The following is a 22,482-nucleotide window of genomic DNA, read 5'->3' on the forward strand; positions in this document are numbered from 1 at the left end:
CCCATGCAAAAGTTTCCTGCTAAGCCCCATTAGTCAGAGATTGGCTTAAGCCCTGAAGTAGGAAAGTTTATATCCCTTAGAAAACTCTTGACTTTTTTTTAAAAGCATCTACTATTATAGCTCTGGGTATTCTTGTTTTCCATAACTATAGTTCAATCCCTTTCTGAATCCTGTTAAGAGCTTTTGGCTTTAAAGATATATTATGACAATGAGATCCACAGGCTAATCATGCTTTGTGTGAGAAAGCATTTCAGTTATCATCAGTCTGAATCTGCCACCTTTCAGTTTCAGTGAATGTTCTTGTTCATGAGAGCAGAGGTTCCAGATCAACCTTCTCTTTATCGTTTATTTTTTGTTTCCTTTTACTGTGTCCCCTCTCATTTGTCTCTTCTCTCAGATAAACAATCCTAATCTTTTTATTCTTTCTTCGTAAGAGAGGTTTTCCATGCCCCCTCATCATTCGTGCAGCCTATGCTGCAAATTCTGTTATAATCTTTCTGAGATGGAGGAGTGAGCGAACTTAACACAGTATTCCAGATGAGTGTGTACTGTTGATTTATATAAAAATGGGGACCTCGTAACCAAAGCTACCCTAAAATTTGGCACCAGCTGCTTGCAGACTATGTTGAGTGGCCAAGGAATGAACTGGCATGGAGTCTGAATTACCGTAGTAACATGAGCCAAGTATAATTGTTACCTGATACAATCCAAAGCTCACTTTCTTTTAGCCCCTCATTCCCTCAAACACTTATGAACTTTCCGCACTCTCTAGAGTTAGCTGAGAAGTAAAGAAAGCCAGTTCTGTTCTTTTCAATTCATAGTTTTATTTAATAACCCACTTTAAAAAGAAACACAATACTCCCCATTTTCTGACACTCTTTGTGATCTCATTCTGTATCTTATACATCATAGTCCTGGATTATCTTGAAATCCTTTCTATCCCATAATACAGTTATTATATTTCATTTTCTTCCATTAATTGTATTTGTGTTTAATTTTTATTCTGAACCCTCACTGTCCTTTCCCAGGAGAGGATATAGAAAGTCCTTTTTCTTTCTGTCCATCCAGGGCACATTTTGGAGCTTTGTTTCTTTCACAAGACTCAGTTTTCAATTAGCTAGTTTTTGTTCTCTCTCATGTGCAAGGTGTTGGTTTTCTATGGGATTTCCTGTGGCATTAACTTTCTTACCCTTTTCAGTTCAAGGATGTTTACTCCGTTTTCAGCTGCTTTCCAGAGCAAAAGGAACAGAAGACTCCAATTATCTTCTGTTAGCTATTTTCTTGCTCGTTATGTGGGAAGGATTTTTGTGCACACATACCTCTGCAGGCATGGAACCTGGATCTTTTGCTTGAGCGTGGAGCACACACAAAGTTGGGCAGCTTTGTTAGCACACATACTTCTGAAAATGTCTCCCTCTCCCTTTTTAACACAGTTTGCTTGTCAAATATGTCAGAATATTTACTGGTGACATGAAACCAACATACTTATTGCCTTATGGAATTCATTTGGCTGTGCCATTACTTAGCTGTTTTAACATATTGATAGCAGTGGAATGTTTAATATCACAACATATTAAATTGCTCCTTTAGGCCAATGTTCGGAATGAGCAGTAGAGAGAAGTCTGTCTTAAGTGACCACGAAGGGACAGACAAATCAGCTCCTCAGCATAGGTGGTCTTCTAATACTGTAAAGAAGGACTAGATTGGCACTTACTAGAGATAACTAGTTTGGGGCAGTCACTTAAGACAGGAAGTTGCCTAATAAGAATGATGTTTTATATAGATTTCATGGCATTTAAATTGTGTAAGACAGTCTTCAGAGCAGGCATCTTGTTCTTTATCTCGGTCGCAGATTATTTTCTTCTTTTAAAGTTTGTTCCATTCCTCAAAACTAAGTTGACAACATTCTAATTCTTAGACAAAGTCACATAAATACTTGGGCATTTCTCATTTCTGCTGATATATTTTACTGTGGTTTACTATGATACATGTTAGGAAATTTTTGACAGGTTTCAGAGTAGCAGCCGTGTTAGTCTGTATCCGCAAAACTCCTGTTCTTGTTAGGAAATTTATAACTCCTGCTGCCTGAAAAAATGGTTTATGAATTCAACTGTTCATGTTGGAGTAGGATTCTACATGGGATTTATAAATGAACTCTGCAGTGAAGATGACAGGATATGTTACATTATGAAATGAACAGGCTGTAGAGAGATAATTCACACAATCTGATTGGCTAGTGTACAGTACAGGGCATTAACTCTCTTCAAATGCCCTGTACAGAAACGCATCACCCATAAAAAATAAATCCTTTCACCTACTGTGTATGGTTTATTTCATTTTCAGCTTATATTCAGTGTAGGGCACTTCCTGGGGATTAATAAACATAGGCTGTTCCTTGGGCCATCAAATCCTCTCGGCCAGTCAATAAGCTCCAGGAAATGCTTTGCACCTTAATCTTTATCACTTAATAGCAACTAAGAACGTAAAAGCCTCTATGTGTAATCTATATATCCACAGGACAATTTGTTTGTGCTAAAGGGTACTAATAAAACATAGCTGGTTAGGAACAACTGCAGACTGAAGCCTTTTAGTTGTCCAAACACCTAGTAGATACTGGAAGCTGTCTATGTTTCCCTCTTATTCAGTCCTATTTATAATTCACAACTAATTCTTGAGGAACAAAATTTTCCCCACAACAGAATCATGTCAAGTCTCTCATGCTTAAATATTCAGAGTTTACTGGAAGCAGTGAGACCTGTGGTTGGAAATACAAGTGAAGGGTTCAGTTGTGGCTCTAAGAGCCTGGGGAAAGAAGTCATGCACTGCATAAGTGGCAGTGTCTAAAGACACGCCAGGCAGAATGCCTTCACACACACTTGCCAGTGGAGGTTCCAACAGCTGTGGAATAAGTACAGCATGTACTCCCCCAGCTCAGCACTGCAACTGCTTGCCAGTGCTCTGGGGGCAAGGGAGATCTAGAGCAGATCATGGCCATGCTTCGGCTTGCTCAGGCACACCCCCTTGGGAGTGTTTGTTGCTGCTACATCCGCCTCACACACTCTTTGGTAAACTAGATCCTTTGCTTTAACAACTGCGAAACATAAGAGTATCTGGAATCAATGGAAAGTGCGTCCAATAAGCGTGCAGTGCAGTACTTCCCTACTTACTGTCCAGACAAACACAGGAGTAATCTGTAAAGAGCATGAGGCTTTGGAAGCCTTTGAAATGGGTGCTCTACAGTCCGAGTGCACTTTAGTCTGAGTGCAGAGTAAAGTACAGGACAAACATTAGATCAGGCCTGCAGGTCGTGATATTGGGGGGAGAGTGAGAAGGCAAGAAGCAAGTTTAGCCAATTGGACAAGAAAGGTGAATCTGGTAAGTGGTCTCTTTTTGCGGGGTGGAGCACCACTACAGGTCAATGAGTTCCAGAGTGCCACTGACCGCCACTGCGGCCTTGAGGAATGCTTATTATTTCTGAGATGTCTTCTCCTTTCAGATACAGTACACTGAAACCTCTCTCAGTGGAGGACTGGATGGTTATGTATTTTCCTTATTGTAGGCCTTGTGCTGAAATGGAGCTCTCCCCACAGAACTGAAGCTTGCTGTATAATGAAATCATGTTTTCTGACAGTGCTGGTTTAACAATGCTCGTCCTGCCTCATTCCAACATGTTCCCCTTCATTTCCACTGGCGTCTGGCATACTTTGAAGAGAGCGAGCAATTTACTGTTACCATTTAAATATGTGTTTTGGGAATTCGTTAACTTTCTCTTCATTACTCACACCACCTAGGAACAGAACAACTGCCAAGAAATAGTGACTCTAAATAAATGCAGGTAATAAGAATTATGCAACAAATTACTGTGATATTACATTTTAAAAGTAGTGAATTTATGATTATCATGAAGTACCTGTTGTTTATGACAGGCACGCATATTCCTGCAGAAATCAACACACCCACTTACCTTGACCCATTTGACCCCTTGTATTGGACGTTTTGTGCATTTTTCATTCATTTAAAGGGAATATTTTGAATTGAAATAAAAGACAGCAATTTTGCCAGGGTTTCATAGAATTTTTAAAATATAGGTTTTAAGGATAATTGATTTATATTATGCATTTGTTTCTTAAGATTTATAACATATAATAAGACTCCCATCTGCTGCTCTGGGCACCTTTGACATTATTTTAAATAATACAATAAAATCAAAATCAGTAGCAATGCCCCAACAAAACTCCATCCCCAACATAACCCAGTGGTGGGATTTTCCTCATCAAACCTTCGTTCCCCTCCATGAATCACTCCCCATCCCAATATTTTCAGCCACTCATTTTTTTTCTTTTACTTATTTTGTTTTCAAATTAATAAAGATTCCTTAAAACTCAAGATAGGAAAGCAAAATCCCTTGACCCCTGACTTCTATGTCATTATGTTGGTGCTGCTAGAGGAACACAATAAACTTATGTCTGTTAGTTCTTGAATCAAAATCAGCTACATAAACTCCCTATATGACCTGCAAGGTCAATAAGACCTCTCCCATCTGATTTTTCATGGCTTTCCTTGCACATAAAGTTACTGTGCAGGCTGCCAGACTCTGCCAGTCTATTCTTAGGGAACTTGGCTTGGTTGCAGAATAATGTGTTGGATAATTACATGCAGGCCTCTCTTAGGCCCAAATCCCCTCCTCTGCATAGAGAACTAGGCTTTCTGAGTGGAGTTGAAGGGGGTCAAGCAGGGACAGAATCCTTCTCCCAAGTGACAAAGCCATTCTGCACACATGTGGGTGCTCACACCAAGATGTGATTTTTTCTTTTCTTTTCTAGTTACTGCAGTCCATGCAGACAGGCATAGCCAAATCCAAACGTGTGGATTTATGTAAGGACCAAGGAAGGGAAAACAAAAACCTTTCTGTGGAATCATGCATATTCTCTAGGCATTGTTCCACTACCTACTACATAGCCAGTTCCATTCCTACATGAAACTCTTCAGGCCCTGTGAGTGCTTGGGAGGAAATTTATTAATAATTTTCAGGCACTTTTAACACAGATTTAAACAACAGTAAAGAAAGAGCTGTGCTCTGCTCCCTGCCGTGCTGGTGAATAACTGGCAGAAGAGCCTGCAGTCTGGAAGGGTGTTACAAATCAGAAAAATGGTACAAATTCACCACTTAGGGAGACATTTTCAGAGCAGCTGTTTCATTGCCCAGTTCACACACACTACATTAAAATTTACCCATTAAACAAAGGTCAAAGAACATTAGGCAAGATCTCCATGGATTCCCTCTAAGGGTTTGGCTTAGTACCGCAACTTGCCATGACCGGCATTTCAGCCACCATGGGTTGAATAATGAAAACTATTAGATAAACATCTTTACTATAAATTAAAGAAATGATAGAGCCCTAATGGAACACAGTGTAACATGACCATGTAAGGTTATTTTTTTCATTAATCAGGCATTTAATGATTTGCTGGCTCAGCAAGTCTGAACCCATTAGTTAGCTTATGTGGTGGTTCTTATTTACATCCAAGCTTTGAAATAAAGCCAGAAATAGCTCTGCTTCTACTTGGCCTCTGTACAACATCTTTCGCTATCTTTGTTGGCTAGTTAGGACACTCAGAGCTGCTTTGTTTACTCAAACATGTCTAATTATTGCACTTCTTAAAACTGCAATTTGTGATAAACGTTTTGATTTTAAGGCGACAGATGACAACTGCCATGAGGCAAAAAGGTCAGCAATTGTCAATTAAACCACATGGGAAAAAAGAGAGATTATATATGACTGAATGCCAAGGATGACAAAATATACAATCAGATTTGTACATTCTTTGAAAGGAAATGTGAATTGTTAAGCCTAGCATGAATCACATTGGATCAAATTCTCATCAGGATTGTACTAGTATAACGGAGGGGAAAATAATGTATACAGTGACATAGCTGACTGTGCTATAAATATAAACTTTTCTGTATTAGTAAGTACAAACAATTCTTTCTGCAGATCATCTCCTCTTCATGTATATTACAATACAGCATAGGACTGCTGTGTGTTAATATTACCTCTGCACCTTTGTACTAATTGTACAATTAAATTTATAGAGTTACATGTACAAAAAAGCAGAAATAACATTTTAACACACAAGTTACACATTGTGCTGTATTATAAATGAGGAGGTCATGATCTGTACAAAGAATATACTGTACCTACTAATATAGAACAATGACTGTGGAGTTCAGCTTTACCCTGGTACGCTGTTTCTTGTTTAGAAATAGCTCCAGAGACCATACCGATTCCCTCGGTCTATAGTTTAATCCTAAAGATTCATTGGAGGCTAGTTCTTAGATTTTAGCCTAGATAATATGTTCCAAGCTGCAATGTTTTGGGTATATTTTTATTTACTTGTGGGATCGTCTTGGGAATTGGACATTTACAGGCTTTTCCACAGCACATGATGCCCTTTTTAGGAAATTAATTATGGGCTGTAGTCTTTTATGGCTGTGCCTGTATCGCTGTTAATTGTAAAAGGGGCTCTGGAAAAGGGAACGGTTTTAAGGGGAGAGGGAGAGTGGCAGCCTGCATTCTCTCATGCTAGTTCCTTTTTATTTCCCCTGTAGGTAAGGGTGGATGCAAAGGGGGGGGGGGGAGTATCTTTTTCTGGCAGCTTCTTAGACATGAGGTGAAGTACTAGATGCAACAATTCTCTCAGGACAATGTTTGTTTTTAATCAGAAGAGGCTCCTGCTCCTTTAAGAGAATCTTTGTGAGCCTTTCTAAGGCTTGTAAGTTACTTGGGGGAGAGGTAGAAGAAGCAGAAATGGTTCATAAGGACACAGGTAAAACAGCTAAAGCTCTCACAGGCCATACAAAGTCTAGGTTGGAAGCATGGCTATGTATGGACAGAGGAGTGAGCAAAAGGCCTGTAAGTGGCTCTTGCATACAACAGCAATCGCTGCACTCTGGAAAACACAGGGATGTCTCATTCCTGCTTCCTGTCCAAAAAGCAGGCAGAAAGGATGCAGAGTCATGGCTCCAACTGTTCCTTTGCAACTGTTTGTGGAGCTGGCCAGCGTAGGGGGAAAGCACAGTCTGCTCCATCCTAATGGATATAAGAGATTGCTCAACTCCGACGGGCAAGGATCTCCATTGGGAGTCTATTCAGCATTCCTATATAGGTGGCCCAGCATGGTTTCACACTGCATCTTATGGAGGAGGTAATGCACATTTTCTTTACCTTTAATACTCTATGGTACTTTATCAACACGTTGGCTTTCCCTTTTCCAGGGCAATTTGTAAAATGTGCACCTTTATTTTGGCTTTCATAGATTTTAAGACTAGAAGTTATCATCAGATCATCAAGTCTCACTTCCTGTATAAAACAGGCCATAGAATTTCATCCACTTACCTCTGTATGAGCCCAATAACTTGGGTTTGACTAAAGCTTATCCTCTAGAAAGACATTCAGTCTGGATCTGAAGAATTCAAGAGATGGAAAATCCACCAATTCCTTAGTAGATTGTTCCAATTGCTAATCACTCTCATTTTAAAATGTGTGCCGTATGTCTTAGGCTTTAACTTGCAACCATTGACTCTTGTTGCAGTCAAAGCCCTTTGCTGTGTTCACGAAATCAAGATTTGGCCCTTGAGGAAATGGTTGAATTTCAGCTGCAGAATAACAAATCCAGAGGCTTTGTTCTATTCAAGTTCTTATATCACGTTCATTACTGTAGTACCTGAGTACTTTCCAGTAGTGCATTAAGTAACATGACTAACATCCATCACAAGTTGTTTCTTCTCTGATTCTCTCCCTGGGGGAGAAGTGTGTGCAGTGGGATGTTTGTTTTGGTAGGTGTGTTTCTTTGTTAGTTTTCAGTTGAGTCCAGAATGCCAGATGTGCTGTTTGTAGTGAGGTAACTAACTTCTAGATTGCTTCTGGATAAAGAGGGAGGAAAAACTATGTGGTTGAATACTTGGGCTCTGCAGTGCTCAGGTGCTGTGGTGATAGGCTCACGTTAAGAACATTAGCTAGACAGGTAGGTTCCTAGTAAATATTATGGATGGGTGAACTGATTGAGTTGAACATAATAAGGAGTAAAACCAATCTAGTGCCCAAAAATCAAATGGGATATTTTCTGAGGTAAAAAAAAAAAACAAAAAAAAAACCTGTGTAACTTTCGCATTATATCCATCTTCTTCTGGCTCTGCACTTCCATGTTCTGGAAACAGAAATGTCCATATACATCAAGAAAAATGGTTTTAATGGTATTTTCTGGGCAACATGAGCAGGAAGCACTGTAAATCTGGTGAGGGAGTCTGTTCTCACAAGATCTCCAGCCCAGTCTTCCAGATTCAGGAGGTTAAGATAGTTGAGAGAAGCTACCAAACTTTTGGGGTTTTATCTGAACCAAAGCTTTCAATGTTTGCTCATCACTAATAAATGATTCACTAAACAAATCCAAAATGAGGGCCCTTAATCCCTCCTTATGAACTGATTTGTTTGTGTTTGCAAAATATGAACCTTTTTACAAGCACCTTATTTGAATTATGGAAACTGAAAAACAGAGATAAAAAATGGTTAGGATCCCAAATCGTTAGGAGAAGGCAAGTGTACTTACAAATAAAAAAAAAAATCATTTCAAACTAGGTCCTTCGTTACTGAATTGGGCTGACATCACTATCCCCAGAGGAAAGTAAGACATGCAGCTCACGGCTCTGTTTTAGGCGTCAGTGGTGCCATTAACTGTGGCAGAAGAAACACAGAACCTGAACTTAGGTGTTGACAGGCAAAATTTCCTTATGTTTAGATCTTTAAATGCCCACTGCTGACCACTAAAATGTCGAGGGGTAAGGATGTGCAGAGTTATGTGCATTTGGCTCATTATTGATTTTGAACCCAGGACTATTAGGTATTGGACTTGTTTAAATTTGGCTGAATACCCTCCTATCTGCTCTCTAGTTCCTCCATGGAGGCCAGAGGAAAGAACATGTTGACAGGATCTTCTCTTATTCACTTCTGGTGATGGAAGAAAGGGGAGGTTAACTCTGAGGCTTTTCAAACTCCTGTCCTCATTGGGATATTTTCCTCCTCTCTTTCTGCTGATCTTAGGTCCACTAGGCATTCCTGTTTCCATACCCACTGTGAACAAAGGAGGGATGCTGAGGAATGATCTTTCTATTTCTGCATTCCAAGTTGAAGGGGGGCAGGGATCCAGGTTAAATGTCCATGCAGAAGGAGGGGATAATGCATCAACTGGCCTCATGATAAGGTCTGGAGTTGTCCCTTAACAGCAGCAAAACATGAATTATAAATTTTCCCAGTACATCCAACTGTGGCAGATATTTATCCAAGTCTGCAGTGCTGATAGGTTACTCAGATTTTTCAGTTGATCCCTCATGCACCAACCCTTTTATGTAGTCTCCAAGAAAAACAAATAACTGATACTAGTACTGTATGAACACATGTTTGGAAAGTCACAGGTTTCTATTGCATTTCAGATTTGCATATAGGACTTACAGGGGTTTAGTTGGATGTTCAAAGAGAAGCCAATATTTTCTTCTGCTTTAGATTATAATGGTCAAAGTTGAATAGTTTGTGCATAATTCTAGAATACTGAAACACACCTTCAAGAGGAGAACCTGTAAAAGACATCTTAGAAAATGCCAGCACAGGTCCATAACACTACTGTAGAAGTTAATTGTGGATAAGACTTGTTATTTCTGCCATTGTGGAGAAGACTCTGTTCTGCTTCCACAATTGAGACATAGCATCAATTATCGTGGATTGTGCCTGACTCTAGCTTTTCCCTCAGGTCCACATCGCATGCACAGGGTAGGGATGCTCCTTTGGGGGACTGCTCCCTCCGAGTATCAGTCACCCCAAAGGGGATGGGAGAAGCAGGGAGAAGGCAGGGCCATAGCTTCTCTCAACTTCTGACTCTGTGCACTAGTTCATTCGCCTGGCCTGTTGCAGAGAAGAGAATACATTGCACCATGTCAAAAACTAATGCAGTGTGTGCACACTCCCTCTGAGGTAGGGTGACGTGTTGACAGAGGGGATTTGCATCCTAAGGATCAATCTCTCTCAGAGTTCTGCACTGTCCCCTATACTCACAGTTATGGCTAAACGCTACAATTCAGCTCTGCATGTAAATGTAACATGTGGGTCTAACACCTAAACCATGACAATACTGACAGGAGAATGGATAACTTCTAATTTTTAAACTGCATACAGAGCATTCATCATCAGCTATATGGCTCTGAGACATATGAGCACCAAGAAAATGGAGAAACATATCATCACAGAGAATTAATACCAGTTATAAAATAAAGCCTCAGGTATGTCAACAAACTGATAGATTATTCATCTGGGAAGATCAACATAAACCTATGAGCAGATATACTATGGGAAGTCAAGGTAAGATGGGGATCAAGATCAACATGGAATATGCAGTAAAAACTGGCAAAGTAAAATTGAAATGGACTCAGAGGAGGGAGAAATTAGCAGTATGTGTGTGACATGAGCATGAAGCAGAGAGATTTACCCCAAAACAAAGTGATGACAATAAGATTCACAAGTTAAGATCATAATTATATCTTTAAATAAACAGACAAATAAAACTGGCTTTTTTCTGTGTAAAAATAGTTTCACAAATTTACATTACCTGTAGGAAAGTTTGGACCCATAACCGAGATCTGATTTTTAGTGTTGCGCTCTTTCCTCTTTCTAGTTGTCCCACTGTACACGAGATTATTAAACACTTCACGTTTGTACAGTTCTGTATAAAAGAAAAATGAAATTATAACAATGCTTTTGTAACAAGGCTAATGTGAGAATACACACATTTAGTTATACACAGAATTAATTACACTCAACTGCTTTAAATTGAAAAAAAACCCAATAAACTGTTTTTTAATGTATTAAATATCATGCATCTTCAAGAATTTAATCTAATACAATGTACAACAGAAAATATCTGAAGTGCCTTTGTGAGAAATGAATAACCACAATGGGGCTTCTTCTAAGTTACCTATGAATACAATCCTTTACATATGTTAGTGATGACAAAGCTAATAGCATTCACCAGTCTGGTTTGAAGAATTCTTAAAAAGTCCAACTGTATAACAAAAATCTTGTTTATTCCTCTTTCCCCTTTCCATCCCTCCAGCCAGTTCCTTGTCTCTTCTCTGACTCCCAAACTCCATATTTACACTCTCAAAACTTCCCCTCCTTCTCTGACACTCCTAATTTTCCTGATGAAATTTATATTGTAAAGCCAGCTTGTTTGCTGAGCTTCATTAGCTACTCTATTTGAACCTTATGTTCTATGAAGCTTTCCTGGTGAGCAGTGATCCTGGATGGGGAAAGACCAGAAAACACACAATTGAATACAACAGCCAGCTGACCCTAGTCAAGACTATAGACCTGCTGCAGTCTGGAATGGAAATGTTACCAGCCAAGGTAAGGAGCTGGTTGGAACTCACAGACAAGGACGAAGAGTTGGAGAAGGGGATCTATTGGGGAAATCACAGAACAGGATAGAGATGTATTGGGCAAATGGAATGGAAGGCAGCTCACAGGGAGAGGTAACTAAAAGCCAAGGGTCTGTTGGAGGTCAGAGAGAGTGTTTGGGGCATTTATCCAAATAGATCTAAACCTAAGGATAGGTCTACACAGCATTTTGGAGCAAGCTTTTCAGTCTGGGTTGACAGACTTGTGCTAGCAGGGCTTGCACTAGCACTCTAAAAATAGCTGTATAGACAGCACTGTGAAGTTGTGGCTTAGGCTAGAGCTCAGGCTCTGAAGCCTAGGGAGGAGGATGGGTCCAAAATGCTTTGCAGATGTACCCTAAAAGGTCTGGACTCAGTTCAGGGGAAAGGCTGATATTTTGACTAGTCCATTTTCTTTATAATCCAATTTGCCCCTCGCTGCTACATACTTTACTCACAATGGTGATGCCAAGTGGTTTTGATTGTCTTGAAGCAAAGACACAGCACTTCACTAGTGCTATAATGTACTTTCTATAAGAACATCCTCTTTCAGAGACCATACTCTGATATAACTGGATAACTACATTCATGAATAGGGTGCTAATATATTTTATTATGTCTGAACATATTCTAGAAAGAGTCATGCCTAGCTATAGTGCTACACCAGTATAAGCAGTATAACAATATTCTCCATAATTCTCTATCTCATTACATCTTAAGTAGAGGTTATGTGCTTCCTCTTTACTTTCCACATCCTCAGAAGAGACTTATGCTATAAGGCTTGTTTACAGTACCTTTTGTAGAGGATATACATATTTAATTCTTCCTATTCTCTAAACAGCTTTATTTAACCTTTCATCTATTTTCTTTTTCATTTCTAATTACAGAGGACAAAAACACATATTAACAAAAATAAATCATTACTATGCAAAAAGCGTGATTTTGGCTGAAAGTTGAAGACCTGAGCACACATTCCTATTTTTCTTAGTAATGTAGTTAGTCCTTTATAGTCTTCAGTACACTGAAACCATGAGAGGTAAAAAGGAAAGAAACCAAATGTTTAGCAAACAGAACAGACAGGACAGGATTAGAGCTAGTTGAGGGGTCGGCAACGTTTGGCACGCGGCTCGACAGGGTAAGCACCCGGGCCAATGGGGGCGGCGGGAAGCAGCGCGGGCGAGGGATGTGCTGGCCACGGCTTCCTGCTGCCCCCATTGTCCCGGGACGGCAAACCATGGCCAGTGGGGGCCGCGATCGGCCGAACCTGCCGCGTCAGCAGGTAAATAAACTGGCCCGGCCCGCGCAGGGTGCTTACCCTGGCGAGCCGCGTGCCAAACGTTGCCGACCCCTGAGCTAGTTGGAAAATGCTTCTCCCCCCCCCCCCCGTAAAAAATTGACTTTTCATCAAAAACTGAAAACCAAACATTTTTGGGCTGAAAATTAAAAATTTTCAGTCTTCATCCAAAAAGTGTTTGATATTCAGATGAATAGTCAAAATTTTCCGTGGAAAACAGATACTTTCCATGAATATTTTAAATTTAATTAAAAATCCCATTTGTCAGCAAAAACAATATTCATGGAAAGTGTTTAACCGGTCCTAAACATAGTACTCAGTCAAATGGGCTAATGGCAAAAACCAGCATCAACTAACAAAACAATACATTGGCTTGCTTTTCTAGCCTAAAAACACACCACATGACTAGTGAGAGACTACCAAACATCTCCATAATTTACATATGCCTGCCACATATGCCACCTTCCTAAGCATCTGGCTAATGCCATTGTGAGAGACAGAATTCTGGACTAGTTGGACTGCTAGTCTGATCCAGACTGGGAAGTCCTATGTTTCTGTGAAATCAATCTAATATTGTCTGTCTGGATTAAGCTGCTGAAAAACCTCTGGTTCTTATTATTTTAAAGTACATAATAAGATGCAAATACTGTACATACTTATAAATTTTGTTAACCATTCACAGTTTGCTTAAGTTATTTCTATGCTGGCAACATAAGAGACTATGCCATTTTAGATTTGGTTTTGGTGGGTAGTGAGGACCTCAGAAGAAATGGTTGTAGGGGACAACCTTGGTTCGAGTGATCATGAGCTAATTCAGTTCAAACTAAATGGAAGGATAAACAAAAATAGATCTGTGACTAAGGTTTTTGATTTCAAAAGGGCTAACTTTAAAAAATTAAGGAAATTAGTTAGGGAAGTGGATTGGACTGAAGAACTTGAGGATCTAAAGGTGGAGGAAGCCTGGATTTACTTCAAGTCAAGGTTGCAGAAACTATCAGAGCCTGCATCCCAAAAACGGAAAAAACCTCATAAACAGGAGTTGTAGATCAAGCTGGATGAGCAAGCATTTCAGAGAGGCGATTAAGAAAAAGCAGAAAGCCTACAAGGAGTGGAAGATGGGAGGGATCAGCAAGGAAAGCTACCTTATTGAGGTCAGAACATGTAGGGATAAAGTGAGAAAGGCCAAAAGCCATGTACAGTTGGATCTTGCAAAGGGAATTAAAACCAATAGTAAAAGGTTCTATAGCCATATAAATAAGAAGAAAACAAAGAAAGAAGAAGTGGGACTGCTAAATACTGAGAGTGGAGTGGAGGTTAAGGATAATTTAGGCATGGCCCAATATCTAAACAAATACTTTGCCTCAGTCTTTAATGAGGCTAATGAGGAGCTTAGGGATAATGGTAGGATGACAAATGGGAATGAGGATATGGAGGTAGATATTACCACATCTGAGGTAGAAAACAAACTCGAACAGCTTAATGGCACTAAAATCAGGGGGCCGAGATAATCTTCATCCAAGAATATTAAAGGAACTGGCACATGAAATTGCAAGTCCATTAGCAAGAATTTTTAATGAATCTGTAAACTCAGGGGTTGTACCGTATGACTGGAGAATTGCTAACATAGTTCCTATTTTTAAAGAAAGGGGAAAAAAGTGACCCGGGTAACTACAGGCCTGTTAGTTTGACATCTGTAGTATGCAAGGTCTTGGAAAAAATTTGAAGGAGAAAGTAGTTAAGGACATTGAGGTCAATGGTAATTGGGACAAAATACAACATGGTTTTACAAAAGGTACATTGTGCCAAACCAACTTGATCTCCTTCTTTGAGAAGGTAACAGATTTTTTAGACAAAGGAAATGCAGTGGATCTAATTTACCTTGATTTCAGTAAGGCATTTGATATGGTTCCACATGGGGAATTATTAGCTAAATTGGAAAAGATGGGGATCAATATGAAAATTGAAAGGTGGATAAGGAACTGGTTAAAGAGGAGACTACAGCGGGTCATACTGAAAGGTGAACTGTCAGGCTGGAATGAGGTTACTAGTGGAGTTCCTCAGGGATCGGTTTTGGGACCAATCTTTTTATTATTTACCGTGGCACAAAAAGTGGGAATGTGCTAATAAAGTTTGCAGATGACACAAAGCTGGGAGGCATTGCCAATACAGAGAGGGACCGGGATATCCTACAGGAAGATCTGGATGACCTTGTAAACTAGAGCAATAGTAATAGGATGAAATTGAATAGTGAAAAGTGCAAGGTCATGTATTTAGGGATTAATAACAAGAATTTTTGTTATAAACTGGGATGCATCACTTGGAAGTAACAGAGGAGGAGAAGGACCTCGGAATATTGGTTGATCACAGGATGACTATGAGCCGCCAATGTGATATGGCTGTGAAAAAAGCTAATGAGGTTTTGGGATGCATCAGGCGAGGTATTTCCAGTAGAGATATGGAGGTGTTAGTACCGTTATACAAGGCACTGGTGATACGTCATCTGGAATACTGTGTGCAGTTCTGGTCTCCCATGTTTAAGAAGGATGAATTCAAACTGGAACAGATACAAAGAAGGGCTACGAGGATGACCCGAGGAATGGAAAACCTGTCTTATGAAAGGAGACTCAAAGAGCTTGGCTTGTTTAGTCTAACTAAAAGAACTAAACTCTATAAATATATCAGAGGGATAAATATCAGGGAGGGAGAGGAATTATTTAAGCTCAGTACCAATGTGGACACAAGAACAAATGGATATAAACTGGCCATCAGGAAGTTTAAACTTGAAATTAGACGAAGGTTTCTAACTATCCGAGGAGTGAAGTTCTGGAATAGCCTTCCAAGGGGAGCAGTGGAGGCAAAAGACATATCTGGCTTCAAGACTAAGCTTGATAAGTTTATGGAAGGGATGGTATGATGACAATTAATTGATCTTTGACTATTAGCAGTAAATATGCCCAATGGTCTGTGATGGGACACTAGAGAGGGTGGGATCTGAGTTACTACAGAGAAATCTTTCCTGGGTGTCTGGCTGGTGAGTCTTGCTCACATGCTCAGGGTTTAGCTGATCGCCATATTTGGGGTCGGGAAGGAATTTTCCTCCAGGGCAGATTGGCAGAGGCCCTGGGGGTTTTTCGCCTTCCCCTGCAGCATGGCGCACGGGTCATTTGCTGGAGGATTCTCTGCACCTTGAAGTCTTTAAACCACAAGTTGAGGACTTCAATAGCTCAGACATAAGTCAGGGATTTGTGGACGGGTGAGATTCTGTGGCCTGCGTTGTGCAGGAGGTCAGACTAGAAGATCATGATGGTCCCTTCTGAACTTAAAGTCTATGAGACTAGTTATAGAGGAATATAACTGATAGATAAGTCATTACTGAGAAGTGGATTAAAAGTTTTGTGGTACTGAATGGTATGTCTTCCAAAGGCTAGGTTTTTTTGCAGTCTTGCTAGACTCAGAATTATTTCCAAAGTGTGACGTTGGTCTTTCTGGTGATGGAAGAATTATGCAGGAAACAACAACCATAGGTATATGAAATCAGTACTTCCGTGATTCTATTTTTAATTAAAATAAATCATTAATTAATTTCAGATTTGGGCTCCCCCCATTTAAAAAATAGTCAAATTCCATTTCCATACATAATGTAAAGACTTTTTTTTTTTGTTACTTTACAAGCAGAGCTTAGGCCTATGGAGTTCTTTTTTTCCTGACTGTGACAAATTCTGGTGATAGCGAGGAGCTCAAACATATGCTGACAGTGAACCATTTAACAGGAGACTGGACAGCAGGAAAGAAACTCGGGCTGGAGTTAATAAAAATAAATGGAAATGATGGCCACAAGAATTCTAGCTTTTGGCCTCAGGGTCACCGATTTAGAAATATAGCCTCCAGGCAAAAGGAACTGGTAATTGTGATGCTTAAATGCTCTAAAACATGGAGTACTCAATGTATGAACAACAAAAACCAGACTGACAGCATGTTATCATCCAGATGTTCATGTCCCAGAAGGCTTTGAGACTGGTACTCAGAGCTATTTTGCCACACTGGCTGAGAGGTCTTTGCTGTTGCCAACATTTTACAGACCCTGCATTTTTGATTGGTTAGATATTTACCCATGAAAACTAAAAAACTGGTAAGTTATACCGGAACTATTTTGATGGCTTGTGATACTTTAAAGAACAAAATACTTGACATTTCTTGAAGCCAGAGAATGTCTTGAATGAATATTTGCACTTGACAATAGTTAGGGGACAGAGCTGTTATTTTTGGTGTATTTCAGTAGTTGAGTTTAAGAATGTTATGAAAATGTTAAAGCCCTGTTAACAAAATATATGCATAGATTTTAAAAGTGTTACTATGTTTCATTATTTTAGGCCATGATCTGGTGAAAGACCTGAGTGAGTGGATGGAGGCGTGTGTGCAATCCTTGAGCCTGCACAGAGGCCACTTGAGGCAATGCATCGGTAGAGAGGTCTGCATGCGTGGACCCAACCGCAGTACTGGGTCCTTAGACTGTAAGATCCTTGCGTAAAGGATCTGTCATAATTTTTCTGTAAAGCATCATGAAAATAAATGGTGCGGTATACAATACATAGTTAAGACAAGAGATTTAAAAATCAGTTGCTCCATCATTTACTTGTCACTTAGAACAGTAGGAAATTGAAAGTCTGTAAAGAGAATACGACAAAACCAACAGTCACATTGTATAGCTTGCGCATATAGTCCCAGCACTATATATTTCAATAAGCTCACCAGTATTTTTGCGTAGCTCTTCCTTTGTGGTTCTACTATAGTGACATCCCTCCGCCCCACATAGTGAGGAATAGTGGAGTTATGCAAAAAAGCAGTGAGTTCCGGGGTGTCCTGTGGAATAGCAAACTGGAAAAATAAAGACAGTGAACTGTAATGATATACCATACAATTACTCTAACAGGTATGTTGCCTTCTCAGGGAACTTGAACTTTATACTGACTTGTTTTTTTTTTTAAATTTAATAGCACTACCATGAGACTCGATACCACTTCCTTCAACTAGCAGCTTGATTTGTAATAGCACAGCAGGATGGTGTCCAGCAATATGCATTGCACTAGATAATTTCTTTTTCCAATCCTCATTCTTTACTGGAGCCAATTTCATTGCTGTCCTTGTTTTTGTTAGACTCTTGGGCCCAGATTCTGATCTCTGTTACAGTGTAAATTCAAAGTCACTCCCACTGAAGTCTAGTCATTAACAGAGATCAGAATCTGGCTCTAGGAATTTAAGGTTTTACCAGCATCCAAAAAGAACTGCATTCTACTATTCTCATCTTTGGTGGTTGTTTCTGGAGGATTAATTATTATAACAAAAAGTCTCCAATTTAGTAAAAACTCCAACTGATTTGTCTTTAAACTTTGAGTGAATATTCGCAAACAGAAAATTTAAGAGACAAATCTCAGAGACAAAGTCTATTTTTATTGTTGGTAGTTTTGTCTTTAGATGATATAGAAGGCATTTAGCGTCTTCCTTTGTCTTTCTTGAAGCCTCCAGAGAAACATAAGGGATCCTAATTTTTCAGGAAGGAGAGATAAATTCTCTAATTTAGCACAGTTTTATCAAGTCAAACTGCAGTGAAATATATGATGAAGTTTGTGATCTGACCTCAAAGGAATTCATGTAAATACATCCAAAACAATTCCTTAAAGGTCTCAGATTAAAGGAATTTATAGGCTGGTATGCATTTAAACTCTGAAGCACAAAACCTGCATTTATTTTAAACAAATTCCTAAAAGATGTATTTGCAATTATCAGAAATTTTTTTTAGTATAAAAGGTAAACACAGACATAAATACACACACAACCCCTTCCATAAGCTATTCCTGTATAGTACTATATTTCTACCATTTGTCTGATTTAATGTCTGAGGGTCAGGACAGTTTACTTCTTAACATCCCACACAGTGGAAGAATAGTATAATTAACTGTTGAAAAAGTCGTTAATCAGAAGTGAAATTCTTTTACTTAAATTAATTTTTTTCTCTGCAATAAGGAAATATTTAAGCAGATAATAAATCTCTCTCTCAGTGAGGAAACACATGGGTGTTATTTATTTCCAAGATTCTCTCATCAGTACATGTAGGACCCCTTAATGACGACAAATTAAAAGGAATACACTGTAATGAACTTTAAAACTTATCTTTGGAAGAAGACATCAATATATGATCACAGATTATGTATAAATGTAGAGTTGGTCAAATACCAGATTAAAAAATTGTGAATATTTCACAAAGTATAGGGTTTTGGCAACAGGGACCTTCAGTTATTGCAAACATCTAAAGCTAGTCTCCATGATTCAGCTGAAAACTTGTTTTTAATCTAGAGTACAAATATTTTACATTAAATACATTTATTCTATCCACTAGAATAGTTGAGTGACCAGTTTGGTAGCTGGAATCCCAATCAAAGGATTACAAGGTTGGATAGGTCATGAATAGAGCTGGTTGGGAAATTTTTGATGAAGTGTTTTTTTGTCTAAAAATACCAATTTTTCAAAACCAAACCATTTTCTGGAATGTGCCAGTTTCAATGACATTTTAGTCAGGATGTTTTTTTACCCCCAGCACCCATGCTCAAAGACAAAATATACTGAACAGATTACAAGGCTAATATATAAAAATAAGTAATGTAGTGTATGTTCTATACAGGGTTTAAAGTTTGTGGAGGTTCCAGCTCTCCTTATTCCAGAGTACTACAACCCACCCTCTCACGTGTTTAAGAAACGTATCCACAACGCTACATTTCTCAAACACCTCCAGCAGTTCCCTCTTCACATCAGGAAGCAATTCTCAGATAGCAAGATTCTCTCCAGAGTGAAAAGTCTTCTGGATTTTTTGCAGCACCAGTTGACCACAATCTATGCACTGTGGGGAGATACCCGGGCAGCAACTCCAGCTCCAAAAGCTGGCAGTGCTGGCATGGGACAGACATGGCTAGGCTAAACCCTGATTCAGTGCATCCCTACTGCAGCCTCAGTTTGTATGGCTTTCACTGGAGATTAAAGCTGTGCTAGACAGACAGAACCACCTGGGAAGGATAGATGTGGAAGCAGCTCCTGTTCTACCTTGGGGGCTGAATCGCTCCAGTGGCCCAAGGGGCCAGGTTAGTACAAGGAGATAAAATTGTTTTCCCCGGAGTCAAGAGGGGGGTGAGTTTGGCCCTTTGTTACTAAAGCTTTCCATGCACTTGCTCCTGTCTATTTCATGGACCAGACCTTTCTCTAAGCCATTTGATGCTCCCTACATTTGTCTAGTTTTGGCCTTCGTGGCCCCTCCACACACCTCCTCCTCTGCAGTTCCTGGCATCTACAGAAAACTTTCTATATCTCTTTACCTCCTCAGCTCTTCATCTCTCATGAGAAACCTCAGCTTGAAAACATAGCTTTCCTCCTTTTCTTTCCATGCAACACCCTCTGTTGTGATTTGTTATTTAACTCTATGGAGTGTTTTGAAATGTGACCTGTATAAAAGATGCTGCACAAAAGAAAATCATTTATAGTTGCAGACGTCTGCATCCCCCACTGATGTGTTTGCATGCCTAGAGCCCTCAAAAATAAATGTCATTTGCCTGCCAGAGTCACTGTTCATGTAGAAGCCTCACTATAAAGAGGGAACTTGATAAAACCCATTAACAGCTATCCATCTAAACTGCTGGAAAAATTAAAGGTTTCTGAGAATGGGATCCATGGAATGGCTGGAATTTAATGTCACATTCCGCATGAGACCAGTGCCATCAAGGTCACATTTGGAAGGTGATTTGCAGCATGGGAGGGGAATACATACTTGGGCTGAAATAACTGTCAGATAAAGGAGAGGAGGGAAAGTAAGCAGATCATACATTTAATACCATTCTAAGGGTTTTCCCTCCACAAAAAAGCCTCAGAAATAGAAAATCCCCCATCCCCACTTTGCCCCCCCAAGAGCATATAAAAACACTGATGGATTAAATCTGCCCTTTTGGAGAAAAAAGCATAAGAAAAACATTTGCACAAGACAAGACAAGATCAATTCAGCACAGTGGAGAGGTTTGCTGGTAGGTATGCATGAAACGGAAAAGTCCAAAGCATTTTAGGCTGGAAATTTCAAAGGCGCCTACAGGAATTAGGTGTCCAAATCCCATTAACTCCAGTGGAAGTTAGACATCTGAGTTAGGCATAAAATGCCCTTCGGTGAAGTCCCAGCCTTAGCAAACATACAGTCTGTCCTGGAAATTGAAGTTTTTCCCCCACCAGCATCTGTTCCTGTTTGTTGTAAGCAGTAACATATGATGATAGTATTTATTTAGCACTATTTATTTGAAATAAATTCATGTACCAGCAATTATCATTCTGTTTATGATGCTTTTGTAAAGTTAAAATATAGAAGGGCTATTTTAAATGTATGCTATAATATGCTGAGCATCTAAACCCTTATTTAGTCTGGTTCCTCATTTTGATGCTTCCACTGCCATGATCAAATTCCACACAAAACAGAGATATGACATCACAACCCTCAGTCTCATTTATGTGACAGATGTAGCCATTATCAAAATAAGACAGGAATGAGGAAAAGAAAACAGGAAGGTGAAAAAATAGTAATTTTCTGTTTGTTAAAAAATAAAAATAAAAAAATGTCACTACTGCCTGAAGCATGCTTTTGCCTATGAGCTCCTCTCTCTCCTGACTACAATGCTCCCAGTTCAGCTTCTTAAATCAAATTTATAATTGAGAAGTCTTGTTGAACACAGCGGCTGTGTGGGAAGAAAGATATGGCATTTCTCTTTGTATGTCAGCTGCCTACTCTCACCAGTGGTTTTTGAGCTGCTGAACTTCAAAGGAAAATGTAGCATTTCTCCCTTATCCTGATCTCTAGAACTGGGAAAAATTTTGTCTGAAACTTTTTTTGGGAGGGGTGGTGGTGAAAGGGGGAGGGTGAAAAGTGCAGATTCAGGAACACCAAAACATTCTGCAAATTCATGTTGGTTTCACTGAATAGTTCATGTTGACAAAAAGCCAACCAGCCAACAAGAAAATATTCAGAAAAAGAAACCCTTCGTTTCAACATTTTCAAAACAAGCTGTTTCGATTTTTCTGTTCGAAATAACTTCCTTCAAATAAAAACAGTTTAAAATGCTCTAAATTGAACCAAAATATTTAGTTCAAACCAAAACTGAAATGTTTGGGTTGAACAAATCTTTTGATTTTTTGGAATTCTTAGCAAACCTAAACATTTGTTGTTAGTACAACTTTACTCATCACTTTCAAGAGTAGCCTGTTTAAGCTGCTTCTGGAATACACAGCAGCATTAGCCAGACTGAAGCTGAAATGTACCAGTGAAAAAGTAGTCCTTGTCTACACTGAGGATTTCAGCCCCCAGTGGCCTGCTGTTAACATAGCTGTCCTTGTGTAGGGCATAGATTAGACTCTGAAATCCCTACTTATACAGATCTATAATAGGTTTTGCATGTGGACCTCTGTTTCTCCCACAAGATCTTTAACAACTTACTCGCTACTGGCTACACACGAGAAGTGTTTACCCCAAGAAGTGTCTGGAATCAGTAATGTTTAATAAATTAGCTATCTTGTTTCTCATGGCATAATATATAGAACTGGAGTGTTCTGCTAAATCTTCCGACTTTGAACCAAACCCAGCTCCTTTTGGGGGGTGTGCCATAACAAATGTGGATCTTAAAATACACACTTC

At 39.4% G+C, this 22,482-nt stretch overlaps 1 protein-coding gene across 1 annotated transcript in view; it reads right to left on the bottom strand.

The window, feature by feature from the left end:
* ITGA8 (integrin subunit alpha 8) overlaps positions 1-22,482 on the bottom strand; it is a 175,996-nt gene that overhangs the window by 24,549 nt on the left and 128,965 nt on the right. Inside the window, exons 26-27 of the mRNA XM_054020579.1 lie at positions 17,523-17,648; positions 10,654-10,767 (exon numbers count right to left, since the gene is read on the bottom strand). Coding sequence (XP_053876554.1) covers positions 10,654-10,767; positions 17,523-17,648 — 240 coding nt within the window. The remainder of the gene's footprint in view (positions 1-10,653; positions 10,768-17,522; positions 17,649-22,482) is intronic.

Source organism: Malaclemys terrapin, chromosome 2 (genome assembly GCF_027887155.1).
Source record: "Malaclemys terrapin pileata isolate rMalTer1 chromosome 2, rMalTer1.hap1, whole genome shotgun sequence".
Taxonomy (NCBI): domain Eukaryota; kingdom Metazoa; phylum Chordata; order Testudines; family Emydidae; genus Malaclemys; species Malaclemys terrapin.